The 14,924-nt window shown below is 44.6% G+C and overlaps 1 protein-coding gene across 2 annotated transcripts in view; it reads right to left on the reverse strand.

The window, feature by feature from the left end:
• The window catches only part of FEZ2 (fasciculation and elongation protein zeta 2), a 400,578-nt gene that overhangs the window by 39,793 nt on the left and 345,861 nt on the right, over positions 1-14,924 (reverse strand). For both annotated transcript variants that reach the window (XM_085612191.1, XM_085612192.1), the window contains one exon: positions 1,893-1,968. In XM_085612191.1, the coding sequence (XP_085468317.1) occupies positions 1,893-1,968 (76 nt within the window). The remainder of the gene's footprint in view (positions 1-1,892; positions 1,969-14,924) is intronic.

Here is a 14,924-nt window from a genome sequence, read left to right on the forward strand (position 1 = left end):
TAGCAAATGGATGAAGCGTGCTGACACCCTGCCCTATGCTGTAGTGGGTGGAAAAAAAAGTGTATGACACACTAACAGACCAATGGGCAAGGAGGGATCTCTGAAAGCCCCTAGAAGTAAGTGTATTATCCATAGAATTTTAGTTAAATTGAAAGGTCTTCGCTATGACAAGACCTAGAGGCAAGCAAATATGGAGAACACATGGCTACGCACAATAATATTCAGACCACTTACTGAGCAGAATTTAACGGCATTAAAGGTCACAAGACACAATTCTAAGCAATCTGAAGTTTACTTTGAGGAAAACATTATTTTTTTGGTTTAGGGGAGAGACCGCTACAGAGAGAAAATATCGTTTGGGAGGAGCGTTTCAAACAACCGTACACCCACTGTTTCTGCTTTAAAGGAGGTGCAGCCAAATTCACATGGATGTCAGTAGGCCTACGCTAACAGCAATGACATGCTTAATGTTGGTCCGCTCTGAATGAACTTGTACAGCTGTGCACCACTCTCGATAACTCCAACTATCAACAAAAATCCCAATACAAAAGTTTAGGAGCCAGCACTGGTTTTCTGAATTATTCATTCAGCTTTCTTTGAGCTACATCAGAAAGGAACACAATTTAATTCAAATGGGTGTGCTGTTGTGTGAGCTGATTACTTACATAATTGTTATAGTTTATTAAACAGTGGGATCATTATCACGTCAATTTCAAATTTATCGTAAAGCTCGCGATAAGTCTCAGGACTATGACACATGTTGATTGCTGCACGTTCCATACTAAATTTGTAATTGATCTGATCAGTGTTCCGTTGTGCGATTGAGACCATTGCGACAGTTCTGGATTATCGAATAAGCAAAGTAGGCACCGGTCTGTGGGCCCTACTCCTTTTAGGGGCCCGCGACAACGGATCAAAATAATATTGATTTGATCTTGAAGGAAAATTACAATCAAGCTTTCTTAAATATGGTTTCCAAAAGATAGCAAAAAATGAATCAACACAAAGAAACGAAAACTTTACATTAGAGACTCAATAGAGAAAATACTGTATTAAAGTACATAAGCCAGAGACATCAGAGTCACATAACAGTTTTTGTCCTAAAAAGCGAATCTCTGGCAGCTGTCAGTTTGTAAAAATAAATCAGGGCCCCTCAATTTCGACTGCCTATGGGCCTCCACAGGGTTTAATCCAGCACTGCAATACGGCCATTAAGAAGCAAAAATATTCAGCATCTTCATGAGAAAGCCATACTTAGGCTGGTTCTAAGCGGTGAACAATAGAGGCTGTTTACATTAGTGTGCATCAGTGAATGAAAACAGAATTAATGCTTCAGGAGGGAGGATCAAAATGATCCTCAAAGAAAACTCAATATCTATTTCAGAAAACGAGTTGTGCTTCCGAAACTTATTTTGGGACATTTAATTACACACTGGTAAGAAATAGGGCTTACCAGGGCTGTAGGCATTTTTCCATAAATGTCGTTAAAAAAAGGCAAGATGCTCCATATAGAATCTGAAGCAAGCCGATCACGCACATTCTTGCCCAATTTAATGACCAATAATTTGCTCTTGGTCACTGACTCACTTTCACAACTTCTGTCTCATACACACATTTTAAATTGGATGGGAATACATTTCGGAACTTTTTTGAAACTTAAACTAAAAGGACCCTTTCCCACTTAGGCATATTCAGGCAAGAATGACAGGGCAAACATCAATATATTACCAATCTTAAAGCAGACCACACTGCTCGCCAATAAAAGACGATATTCGTATCTACATCAAACGCATTTTTTTACAACTTTATTACATTAACAAATTGTATTACGAAACATCCAATTCAGAATGACTCCCACTTGCATGGTTCTTTTGCCATGTTCCCCTTCTTACTTTTTGTTAATATTTGGAGATCTTCAACAGATGGCGGCCCATTCTTCTTCTCATAAGGTATAACTGTTGTCAAATACTGTAAAATAAAAAGAATACACAAACATTGACAGCTGTTTTACTTTCTCCCAAGACACAACTGTTTTCTGTCAAAAAGAGGAAGCTTTTATTCTAGTAGTGTATTCCATTTTATTCTGGTTAGGACATAAAATAAACAATTATCCAAATCTATTATAAAGACAAATTATCAGTAGCAGATCCATTTACTCTACACAGGGCTTAGTGCACTGCCACTTTTGTATAACCCTCATTGTCTTGATTACAGATAAGTATCTCTTGCCCGTCAGCCATCGAAAAAAACACGATCTCCCCTTCCCAGGAACCACACCCTGGCAGACTACTTCCGTAACAAGATATCCACCATCTATAGAAACTTCAAACCCCAACCCACCGACCTTCACAACCTCATCAGACCAGTGGATGGCACCCACGATCACCCGCTCACCGCATGGGACAACCTCACCACAGAGAGCAACCCAGCCATCATGAACTCGATCCACTTAGATGCACCCATGGACCCCTGTCCCCACTACTTCTTAAACCTCAGGACCAAGGACATCAGCTGCAAACTCACCTCAATTCTCAACACCTATCACTACGGCCCCCCTCGTCTACAAATGGAAACACACAGAGGTCAGGCCCCTCCTCAAGAAAATCTCCGCCAATCCCAGCAAACTCAAAAACTACCTCCCCATCTCTCTGCTCCCCATCGTCGCCAGAGTCCTCAAGAAGGCCATCAACCGCCAGCTCAACCAATGCCTAGAGAGAAACAACCTGTTGGACACCTCCCAATCCAGGTTCCCATCCAACCACAGCACAGAGACCGCCCTGACAGCTGTCAATGATAGCATCAGAATCCTCCTTGACCAGGGAGAAACAGCAGCCCTGATCCTCCTTGACCTCTCAGCAGCGCTCAATACCATGTCCCACCAGACCCATATCAAGAAACTTCACCTCATCGGGATCCAGGGAGATACCCTCAATGGATAGTATCCTTCCTCACAGGACAAGCCCAGAGAAGCACCCTACAAGTCGGAACCCAAGAGCATCATCTGTGGAGTCCCTCGAGGTTCATCCCTCAACCCCACGCTGTTCAACACCTATATGAAGCCCCTTGTCAACATCATCAGAACCAATGGCCTCAACATCATATCCTACACAGCTGACCCCCAGCTCAACCTCTCGCATTCATAAAACCCAGCCACCACTAGGATCCCCTTCCACAACTGCATGACGAGTGTCACAATTGGATGAAAACCAACTGCCTGAAACTCAACACAGACAAGACCGAAGTGCTGATTTTTTTGAGAAAAACGCCTCCCCATGGAACGACACCTCGTGACCCTTCAAATTCAGACCTCCTTCCACTCCGACAGACCACGCCCACAACCTTATCATCATCCTAGAAAACAAACTCACTATGAAACCCCAGATGAGCGCAGTCTCCTATGCCTGCCTCCACGCCCTTCGCATACGAAATATATTCAGGTGGCTTCTTGTCTCCACCAGGAATACCGCCAGTCAAGCCCTAGTCACCAGCTGGCTGGACTACGGCAATACGCTCTACACAGAAGTCACCACCCAGTTCCTGAAGAAATTCCAGACAATACAGAATTCCACTGGCAGACTCATCCCATCCTCAGCCTCCCCAAATGGACCCACCTTAAGAACCTCCACTTGCTCCCCATCCAGAAAAGATGCCATTTCAAGATGCTGACCCATGCTTACATGGCCCTCCATGACCTAGGAACTGGTACATCAACTGCCACCTTAATTTCCACCAACCCGCCAGACATCTGCGCTCCTCCGCTCTTGATCACACTACGCGAATCGGCAAAAAGGTAGCCACATACTGTCTCACCATGCATGCATTAACATACAGCACGACAAAGCCTTCAATTTGTTTATATGTTTTATTTATTGCTCCATGCTGGCACATGTCACTTGGAACAATAAATAAATTAGAAAAAATTAAATGTGTGCAAAAGTGCTTTTCAAAAAAGAAGCTGCCCAGCACCAAATGGTAGCTACCAAGACCTGAAAAAGATTTAAGAAAAAACCTTTTTAAAGGAACATGACAAGAGTGGTGGAGAAGGAAATGGGGAGAAGACCGCCCAGGGAGGGGAGCAACAGACAGCAGGCAGAGGAGTGATTTAAGCACATGAGGCGGGTTGAAGGAAATAAAAGAAATACAAACAAATCCAGTGTGTAGGAAGCAATGGATGAGCTTGGGGTGGGGGAGGAGAAGCAACACGAGCACACAGGGGTGGCAGGAATTTATGGGGGAGAAGGACCACACACTAGGTAATGGCAAGAAAACAACTGAAAGCACTGGAACAAAAAGAAAAAAGAAGTTCCCTGAAAGTGAACAGTGATAGATGCTAATCATTCAGTATAAATGATCGTAAAGAGACTATACTCCAGAGGTGAGAAAAACACAACAATGCCTAAGACCCACTGTAAATTTAGGTATGGTTCATACGAGCCATTTTCGACATCCACTAAAAACTAAGCAGTGTCTGTAGGCTAAATCTAAAAACTTTCAGCAACTGAAATCAGGTCTTCCTGGGCAAAACAACTAATTTTTTGTTAACATAACATAGAGCTGTTAGCTCAAGTGAAAGATCCCCCAAATACAAATGGTGTTAGATCCAAATTTACAAGGGATTATTCTTTAAGTTTTGCAGGAATCCTCAAACTAATGAATACTGTTATGCCTTTAAATCCATACTATGGATTTCCTTACTCAATTTAGAAAACCGATACCAAAATTGGGAGCTTCTTATTATCAGGCATTTATTTTAAAGTAACTGAACAGTACATAACAAGGAGTAGGTTTTAGAAGTAAACAAAAGCCACAGTAGTAACTTCATGGGCATAGGGAGGAAACAAAAATGGACGAGAAACATCAAATATGTGCTGCATGTATATCTTATAATTCAAGGCATATATAAGCCATAGAAAAAAATATTTACTTGCTGTGACTAAATCAGTGATAAAGCACTCCAAAATCACTACACCTGTCCACCATCTGCTGATTTTTGCAACCATCTTTGGTATGTTTGTGAGACCAGGGGACCAAGGTCTAAGAATTTCAGGGATACAAAAACAAAACAATGCACGCACTCACCTGCACCACAAAATTGTACGCTTCTTTCTAAACTGGTAAAGTGGTAAAGTGCTCTGAGCCACATAACCATTTTATATGGCAAAAGAGGCCCAAAAGAAAAGGGGGGTGGGAAACAGAAAATAAGGAGGAGCATAAGGAGTTCAAAATGCCTTCTTCACTTTGAGAATATGTGACACACTCCACTTGAAAAAGCTCTCCTAATGTCTTAGACAGCTAGTTCCTCCCGGAGGAATGTATCCCGTAGTGGCAGAAAGGGCAGTGTACCAGGATTTCACATCCTGTAAAAGTACCAGTGCCTCCAGGCTGCAAGAGAGAACACGCATTGGCAAAGCCAATAGCTCCAGGGAATCTGAGAGATATTGGCGTTGTCAATGTTATTGTCTTTTATCTATGTGCTATTGAGTGGCACACCTGTTGGCTTTGCTTGCAAAGACGGATACAAAAACTATAACAGGACTGACCAAAGCAGGCAGATCGCAAGACAAGGGGACCTCAGGCAGACTATAAACAAACTTCACATGTGCGGTCATTGCAGCCCAGATAGAGCTGCCAGCTTCAAGAGAAGGTTGCTGTGAACGTTTATACACTCAGGCGGTGCTTTCTAACAGAATCCGGGGCAGCTTCTGGGTGCAGAATATGGCTTAATAAATGAATTAATCATACTTCAGTCTGGCGCATATAGAAGATGCTTGTGCCCTACGCTAAGAAGCCCACTAGTGCATCAGTCTTCAGCAGCAGGTACAATTACGGAGGGGGGAGGAAAGAAAGAGCATATGGTGTACAAGTTAGTTGTTTTGAACATGAGGAGAAAAAATGAAGAGAAGGGGGAAAGAGAAAGGAGAAAAAGCAAAGAAAAATAGGGACAGAGCACAAAATGGGCAGAAGATGAGAAAAGTAAAGGAGATTAAAAGAGCTCAAGAGAAACAATAAGAACAAGGAGACAGAGAAGAAGAGAAAAGGAAAAAAGGGCATGATGAGACAAACAAAGGTGGAAATAAGTAATGTTCAGATGAAAGGAAACAGTGACTACAGAACAAAGAGAACACAGAGCAACAGAGCAGAAAGCATGGAGAACAAGGAAAGGAATAAAAAGGTAGGATCAACAAAAAAGGAGAGAAAAATAATGTGTGCATAATATCTGTGAGCGAGGCACCATAGACCAAAGCAATGGCTAATGCCTCACAGGGAGCCCATTTGGTCCATCTGTCAGCAGTCTAGCAAATAATAGTATCATTAAGGTTGTGCCTCACACAGTGATGACATTTCTTTCCACCTACGGGCAAGCACACTGGGTCCTTACCAAAACCAGCAGCAAAGCAGAAGAGGGTTGGGGCATGGAACAGGCGCCCTCTGAAAATAGAGTCTGACATTTGATCTCAGCCTTTGAATGATCCGCAAATGTGACAAGCTAAGAACAAGATTTACAGGGCTGTAGGAGCGAAAACACGAGAGCTTGTGTTAAGTGCTCAAAACAAACAAAAACAAAATATAAAAGGGAAGCAGTGGATGGATAATAGTAATTGGACCATGTTCTCAGGGAGGGCTAAAGACAGGAAGAGGCAAAACGCATGCATGCAGTAGACAAATGGGGAGAAAGAATAGGAGCGCAACAATGGAGACAGCAAATAGGAAGCTTATGGATTGGCTGAAGCCCACAAAGTATCTACAACATGTGTCTTCGAGACAGCACATGCGCAGTATAGAGCAGAGACCTAAAAAGGTGAGGTGACTCTGGGTCCAGCCCTGTCTGTACCACTAGAGATGATGTCACAGTGGAATGCCTGTACTGGCATTGGAGCACTCCATGCAGACAGAGAACGATGAGCCTGTTGGCACACAGCATAGCACAATCCCGAGCAAATGAGGCAAAGGAGGACCACGCAGTTCCCTCAGATGAACTGGTGCAGTGGAGTGGGCAAGGGCCAAAATATGAACAGTGGCACCTAGAGTTACTGAACGGTGAAAAATAGATTTCATTAGGTGTTAGGCATGTCGCAAGGTGGTGGCAACCTTAGCACCTGCAAATAAAAGCAGACACAAGTGTTCCCATTGATTATTTTCTAGCGCTAAAAAGAGGAATCACTTCTACAGAATTACACATGAAACAGATGCAGACAGACAAAGCAGAAAGTAAAGTTAAAACAAATGGGACCATGATTACTTTCTGTTTCGTTCCCAGGTAACCAAGCTAAAGGCAGAGGATCAGGGGCACTGGAAGACTATCAGATTCAGAAATTCTACATATATTCAGAAATTCTACACAGCACTTACAAGGCAAATGCTCCAAAGGATAGGCTGATATATATGAAGGAAATATGAAAGCCTTAACGTTACACCTAGTGAGGAATGAAATATGTTTTATTTTTTTAGGCAAAGGTATTCAACGCTCTTTCTAAATTCTAGGAATACCCAGCCACTAATCTTTCAACCAGAAGGTAAACTGGAACATTTGGCAAACATGGCCAGGGCGAGAAATCTAATAATTCTCAGTCTTTAGAGAAACAAGAAGAGCTTTGTCAAACCGTACTCAAAAGTATCCTTCAAATGGCTGACCCAAACACAACTGTCAAAATTAAAAAAGCCATGCAGACTCCCAAAAATAGACACAAGGAAGCTCGAGGAGATGAGGGGTTAGCTCTGGTTGCCATGAGCAAGCCTTACTCAAATAAAATGTCACTTCAGTTCACAACTTAATATGAATAAAATAGCAGCAGGGAAATCATTTATTTTTCTGCAGGCAACAACAGTGACAGTTTTTGAAGCAAGGAAGAACAACTCCTGAAGGACAGCATAACACAAAATAAGTATGGAATTAAGCAACTTAATGAGATAAAGATATTTTAATTAGACTTCAGTGAAAATCAGATGGCAGAACAAAAAGTTGAAATTTGCCTCACAGAAAATACTTCTGGAGTACATCAGGTTTGTTTAGTAAGATCGCTGTGACCCAATTACGTGTTGCTTGAAATTAAATTAAATGAAAAATATTTGTAAAGCGAGCTTTATACTAAAGGGACTCTAGGCATCATGGTAATAACAAGAGTGTGAAAGGGATTTAGGAGAACAAAATCACCTAATGGCAGTTTTAATATATTAAGTGAGTCCTCTGTCCATATCTCTTTGGGTAAAAACATTCTACATCTTGCTCTCTTCGTACAATAGCCTTCTGCCCCCTATCGTAGCCCGGCGTCAGCTGTAGCTGTAACTAGACTGGCAATCTCAGTAAATTATTTTCCGAAGGGAATGATTTTGTCTCTGGCATAGTTTAGTGCCAATCCTTGGCCGCAGTGGTGTAGCACGCTAAGACTCTTGCAACACATGCTGTCCTCTAGCTGGAGCCAGTGCATATTTCTATTTGACAACAAACGGTCATCTCACTTCTTCAGACCTTTTATTAACTGGACTCTGGTGTTTTCAGCAACTTGCATTTCTTTGTTGGTTTTTACTCTTGCCTAGATACAAGGCATTTGCATTAACAGGCCTGTATTAAGCTATAACTCAAACTGCCATATGCCTTGGAAATGGTGAAATTATCTGGATAATTTTCCTAAGCAACGTTTGTAAGAAAAAATACAACTAAAAACTGTGCTGTCCATGCTTTAATGCTGAGGTTCGTGTATAAAATAGCCCACAGGAATTTACTTTTTTCAGTGGGTGAAGGGATTGACTCTGCAGTATCTGAACTGATAATGGCCACAATATACATCTTGATGAGATCAGAGTCATAATTTCGGTTTTATTACTACTGAGATGAGCGTGGCCATGTTTCATCCACTAGGTGATGGCAGAGAGGTAGGACTGCATTTCCCCACATAAAACCCGAAAGACCTACAAGTTTACCACAATCTGTGTTGCATTCACGCAGCACTGGAAAAGGAGGCTTCTACTGCTAATGATTTTCCAAAAGGGCATATATAGAACTATTAAAATAAGTTAGTGACAGATGTGAGCTCTGTGGGATCCCCAAAGTCTAAGGTAGCTGGGGACTGATATGAAGCCCATTTGACTATTGTACATCTTTTGGGAAAAAGGAAGGAACAGTCTAGTTCTACTTTCTGGGCCCTCAACCTGCCTATGCAGCATTAAGTCATGACTGACCAAGTCGAATGCCGTGGACAAGCAAGCACTGTCCACAATTTGTCTGTTACCCATGAATTCAGGTAGTGCTCTCAGTTCCATTGTTTGGTCAGTAGCCAGACTGGTGGATGTTCAATGTCCCATACTTGTACAGCTGGTATTAGAGGCAACTCCATACATGTAACCTAATCCTTTATATCCTTTTCATGCTTAAAAAGTATTGATTGAGGGGGGCGCGGCTAACCAAGATGGTCAAGCTGACGTAATCCAAGTGGGCTCTGCAGTGTAAGGTATAACACCACGGGGAAAAAAGGACAGTGAGCATCCATAGGAGCATGGATCAACTTAGAGGGTCACAGAGACCTGACAGCAAGAAAACCCACCCGGAACAGTCTGATGCCTTCGGATTGCACTGCAGAAGGTGCGGATCGGCGTGGGCAGTGCAGGCAGCAGCCAAAAGCAGTGCACGGAGCAGCACCCCACAGGGAGGGATGCCAGGGAGGCAACGAGTGACAGCAGGGGACCACCAGGACAAGCGGAAAACGGTGGAGGCATGTGACCAAGATACCGCCCCTCCCCTACACCGACGAACCTCTCGGTGCACCGGCAGGATGGCCTAGGCGCCTCGCCACACAGTAACAGGAAACAAGGATCTGTTGTCGCTCATGTGCTGCCGGACGGAGTGGACGGATCCCTGAACCCAAGGCGTTCGCACATGAAGGTGGGCCCGTGGCGAGGAGAAACAGGGGCAGATGCGAGAGTGGAGGCAAAGCTCCCCCGGAATCAACTGGGAGCCAGAGTCTGCCCATGCCTGACCTCAAGATGGCGCCGGGTCGAGATATATAGAGGGAAAACCGGCAAAGGGTGCAAACGGGCAGCTACGTTCGATCATCACTCACAACGCACCTTATTAATCAGAGGGATGGCGCGGAGTGGCAAACATGGGCGCACTGAATACTTTGGAACACTGAGCCCTCCAGACACGGAGGAAAGTACCAGCATGTTAAATGCTTGGGCCTTCAGCATCCATTAAGGGGACGTGGAGAGATAAGCAAGGGACTTTCAAAGAAGGAAACACCCCAGTTGTGATAGAAGGTAGCCATACTGCATTCTTGGCAAGATAGGCCCCACTTTAGCGCAACTGGAGATAAGGGCCAGATATTAACCGGCTGGGGGTCCGGCCAAACGGAAGGTGCCAACCGACAGCGATTCCCTGCCTGGCTAAATGGCACTCTGAAACTATGCCCCCATAAAGCACAGTAGTTTGGAAGGAGGGTGGCAACAACTGGCTAGAAGGAGTTGGTGCACAGACAGCGCTAGGTCTGTGCATCACAGCTTCAACGTAGGGTTTCCCTTATGCCACTGAAGAAGTCCCAGCAAAACAGGGTGTCCAGCTACTTTTCGCCAGCAGAAGCTCGCCAAGAAATTAGCCCTAACCTAGGAAGACCTCATTTCCTCCGTACAGGACTTCAAGAAGGAATTAAGAGAAGAACTGAGAACTGACATGACCACGTCAATCGAAAGCTTGAGAGCCGATATCAACGGAGGTATACTGTCTCTCCAAAATGATGTGGACTCCGTGGGTACTAGGACACTGGATTTGTAAGCCAAAGTGCAAGACCTGGAGCAACAAGCGCACAGTATGGCAGAAGCAGCTCATTTCATGGAAACACAGCTCCAGTCGGCCATCCTTAAGTGTGAAGACCTTGAAAACAGTTCTCGTAGAGACAATATTTGTTTACGGAATCTGGCGGAATCAGTGGAAAGCCAGAACCTTGAGGCCTTTGTTCAGGGATGTTCACGGATCTGCTAAACGATGCGTCACTGACAGTGAACACTGAAGGTGTTCACCACGTGGGTCCACAGCTGGAAGGCCCTCCCTCACAAGAGCCCCAGAGACGTTCTGGTCAAACTGAACTCTTTTAAGGTGAAGGAGGCCATACTGTAAGCGGCACGCAAGGCAGACAACGTCACCTTCTAGGGATATTCATGTGCACTCTTTCTCGACATTGCTCCAGCCACATTGTCCAGGCGCTTACAATTCAGACGGGCAACTGATAACCTGCAGCTAGAAACAATTAGATACTGGTGAACTTACCCATTTGGTCTAGCAATTCAGGTACACAACACATCATATCATGTTACCACCCTTCAAGATGAAGCGAAAGTATTAGGGATCTCCCAAGAAGATCAGGGATCAACCTCCAATCTTGAAGAGTCTCTTGGAGGAGCTAAACCAGTCAGAGAAAAGCATCAGTGAACACGCAGAAATGCACAAAGCAACAAAAGAAATCGGCAGAAGGGTGTGACAGCAAGAAGGCAATGAATATCTGATCTGTACAAGGATCTCCACGGACACTTGAATACGCCAACTTCCCATGGGGCATCCACACAGATAAGCTAAAAGGGGATCTTGGGCTCTCATAGGGGGGCCGGTTTATAAACGGGATGCTATGGAACTATATATTGACCTAAGGACTAGCAGATCATACAGACTCATTCCTCTGGGATTGTTTTACTGTGTTTCCTCCATGCATATCCCGTGGTTCATGGAATAACTATAAATATGCTGAAGCGGACTAGACCACGTACCGAGTAGTAAAGTAGTTATGATACAACGATGTGAAACAGTTAATTTATGTTGTAATGTTTGGTTAAACATTAAAATTTTCCATTGGCACATGGAACATGCAAAGGGAGGGTCAGGGTGGAGAAGTCGAGAGGGAAGGATCACTCCTGCCTTACAGGAGAGGTGAAGGGACAGGGAGAAACAACAATATAGCCGGGTCAACAATAACGAGCAAACACACCACTGAGTAGGAATATGGTGATCATTATGTCAACTTGGAATGTGAAGGGCCTGAATTCCCCCACAAAACACCCAAAAAATTGGAAATATATTACAGATAGGAGTAATGACGTTGTGTCCCTTCAGGAAACAGACCTGAAGAAGTCAGAAGACCATAGATTGCGCCACAGAGACTACCCTCCTAATTGTCGGTCATCTACAACATCCAAACACAACGGGGTAGCGCTAATGTTCCACAAAACCTTGCAGTTCTCCTCGTCGGGCTATAAAGCAGACAAGGAAGGACGGTCAGTAATGGTTAAATGCCAGCATATGCACCTTTGCTACAATATAAGCCCCAAACACCAATCAAATCCCCTTCATACGGTCCTTCTTAAAGATGTTGGGACGGTTCGCAGAAGGGGACATTATTCTTATGGGAGACTTTAACCTGTCATGGGACCCCAATCTAGATAGCACACATCCTACTAGACATAGCATGGGCAGCTTCTCCAAACCACTGAGGGAGGGGTTAGAGGACCTGGGACGAGTGGACTCATGGCAAATACGGCAACTGCAGGCCAGGGACTACACCTTTCTCCCCCCCCCCCCCCCAATACAGACGGTGGTAGTCCCCCAACTCGCTGGTGCGAGAGATTACTGAGGGATGAACTGCGCACCTTATTAAAGGATTACTTCCTTCACAACAACACAGGGGACACATCTCCTTCTACTACATGGAACGCATTCACAGTGGTGATACGGGGACAATGTATTGCCCTAAACTCTAACCTGAATAAACAGAGAGCTGCTGAACGATGGTTACTTGAGGCTGAGCTTGCTACAGCCGAAAAGGTACACAAAGCACCCCCGACTCTATCCCACAAACGCAGGGTGACAGCATTAAGAGTGAAACTAAACGCCATATACTCAACCCGGGCGGAACTTACTCTCCTGAGACTGCAGCAGATAGGTTACGATCAGGGCAAAAAAGTAGGCTCTCTTCTAGCCCGATGATTGCAATTTAAAAGGGAAAAAGAATACATTGGAGAGCTTGAGGATGGCCAGGGAGCGACCACGGGGTCAGACACCGACAAGGCACAAATCTTTGGGAGTTTCTACGTAACACTGTATGCAGCAGAACACCCAACAGCGCAGGCCCAGCAGGCGTACTTGGCTGACGTCAATCTACCCCAAATAACAAAAACACAAAACGAGTGGGTGGAAAGTCCAATCACAGAGGAGGAGGTCCGGGTAGCATTGAGGACTCTGAAACCCCACAAAGCTCCAGGGCTGGATGGGGCTGACGGCCCAATTTTACAAGACATATGGATCGAAGCTACTTCCCCATCTGGTGACCTTGTTTAACCATATAGCGGTTACAAGAGCGGTGACATTCATGATGACTGAAGCAATAATCTCAGTCCTGCCCAAACCAGGCAAAAAAAACCAAAAAAAACAATACAGCTCGTATAGACCCATTGCTCTTTTAAATCTTGATGCCAAACTCTATTAAAAAATTTTGGTTACACGACTAGGCACCATACTTCCAGAACCAATAAACAAAGACCAATTGGGGTTTATCAAAGGTTGGCAAACACACGTCAACATTGGGAGGGTGGTACACTTAACAGAAAAGACAATAAAAAAAGGGGTTCCAGCGATCTTAGTAGGTCTAGATGCGGATAAAGCCTTTGACCGGGTGGTTTGGACTTTTCTTTTGTCTACGATCCAGAAATTTGGCTTTGGAGAGCAATTCATACAGATGGTCCGAGTGAACTTTGCAGCATCAAAGGCAAGAGTACTGGTCAACAGGGTAAACTCCACACTCTTCTCCGTAGGGCGGGGAACAAGGCAGGGGTGCCCACTGTCACCTCCCCTGTTTGCACTGAGCATTGAACCTTTAGCCGCTAACATTCGCTCCACACAAGAGATAAAGGGAGTCCATTTTGGTGCCACAGAACATAAAACATTTCTATTTGCGAATGTTGTCTTGCTTGCCTTGACTTCCATTCACACATCGCTGCCCCCTCTAATGGACGAATTGAGGCAGTTTGAAAAGGTGGCGGGCTTTCAAATCAACTTAACAAAATCTTGTATACTCATTTTAAATCTGTCCCAGGCTGACAAGGAATTGCTAGAGGCAACCACCCCTTTTCAGTGGGCTAAGAAGGACATAACTTATCTGGGCTTAAAAATAACCCCGCGACTCGAGGGGCTATTCAAGGATAACTATCCCCTGTTGATACAACAACTTAAAGCGGCTATGAAAAGATGGGCACCAGTGTACCTGTCGTGGGTGGGACATATACAGGCTGTGAAAATGACGGTATTGCCTAGGCTTCTCTACTTATTTCAGGGCCTGCCTATCACACTGGACTGGGGACTCTACGCTAACCTCCGTTCCGTGGTGACAAGGTTTATCTGGCAGGGACAACGAGCCTGACTCCCCTATAAGGTTTTGCGCGCATCCAAGACAGCAGGGGGCTCAGCACTACCAGACTTTCTCCTTTATTATAAGGCAGCCCAGCTCCGGGTGTTACCAGAGTGGTCGGAAAGAGAATCCAACAAGCATTGGTTACACATGGATATCGAGGTGGCAAGGAAATACATCTGGGATTTATTTTTGGAAACCCAAAGCTCCACGCGCACCAGAGCCCTTCACCTGTTTCACTTCTAAATCAACGTGATGTAGAGGAAGACCCACTGATGAGGGAGACCGCACCACGGCCCTATACCTAGACGACCTCCCAGAAGCCTCCACAGGACACTCTAGAATTTATGGAAAAGATTATATCCATGTACCAAAGTTAGGTTACAGGGGTTGGGGGGGTAAAATGGAGTATTCAGGAAAATTTGGAGATGTGGGAGGAGACAATATTTACCATTGTACATTCACCACACACACTCGAAACCCTGAGAGCCCAAGTCAGTGTGGCCGAAGACGGACGCCATCTTGAAAATGCCCAAAGTGGGTAGG

The sequence above is a fragment of the Triturus cristatus genome, chromosome 6 (assembly GCF_964204655.1).
Source record: "Triturus cristatus chromosome 6, aTriCri1.1, whole genome shotgun sequence".
NCBI classification, from domain to species: Eukaryota; Metazoa; Chordata; class Amphibia; order Caudata; family Salamandridae; genus Triturus; species Triturus cristatus.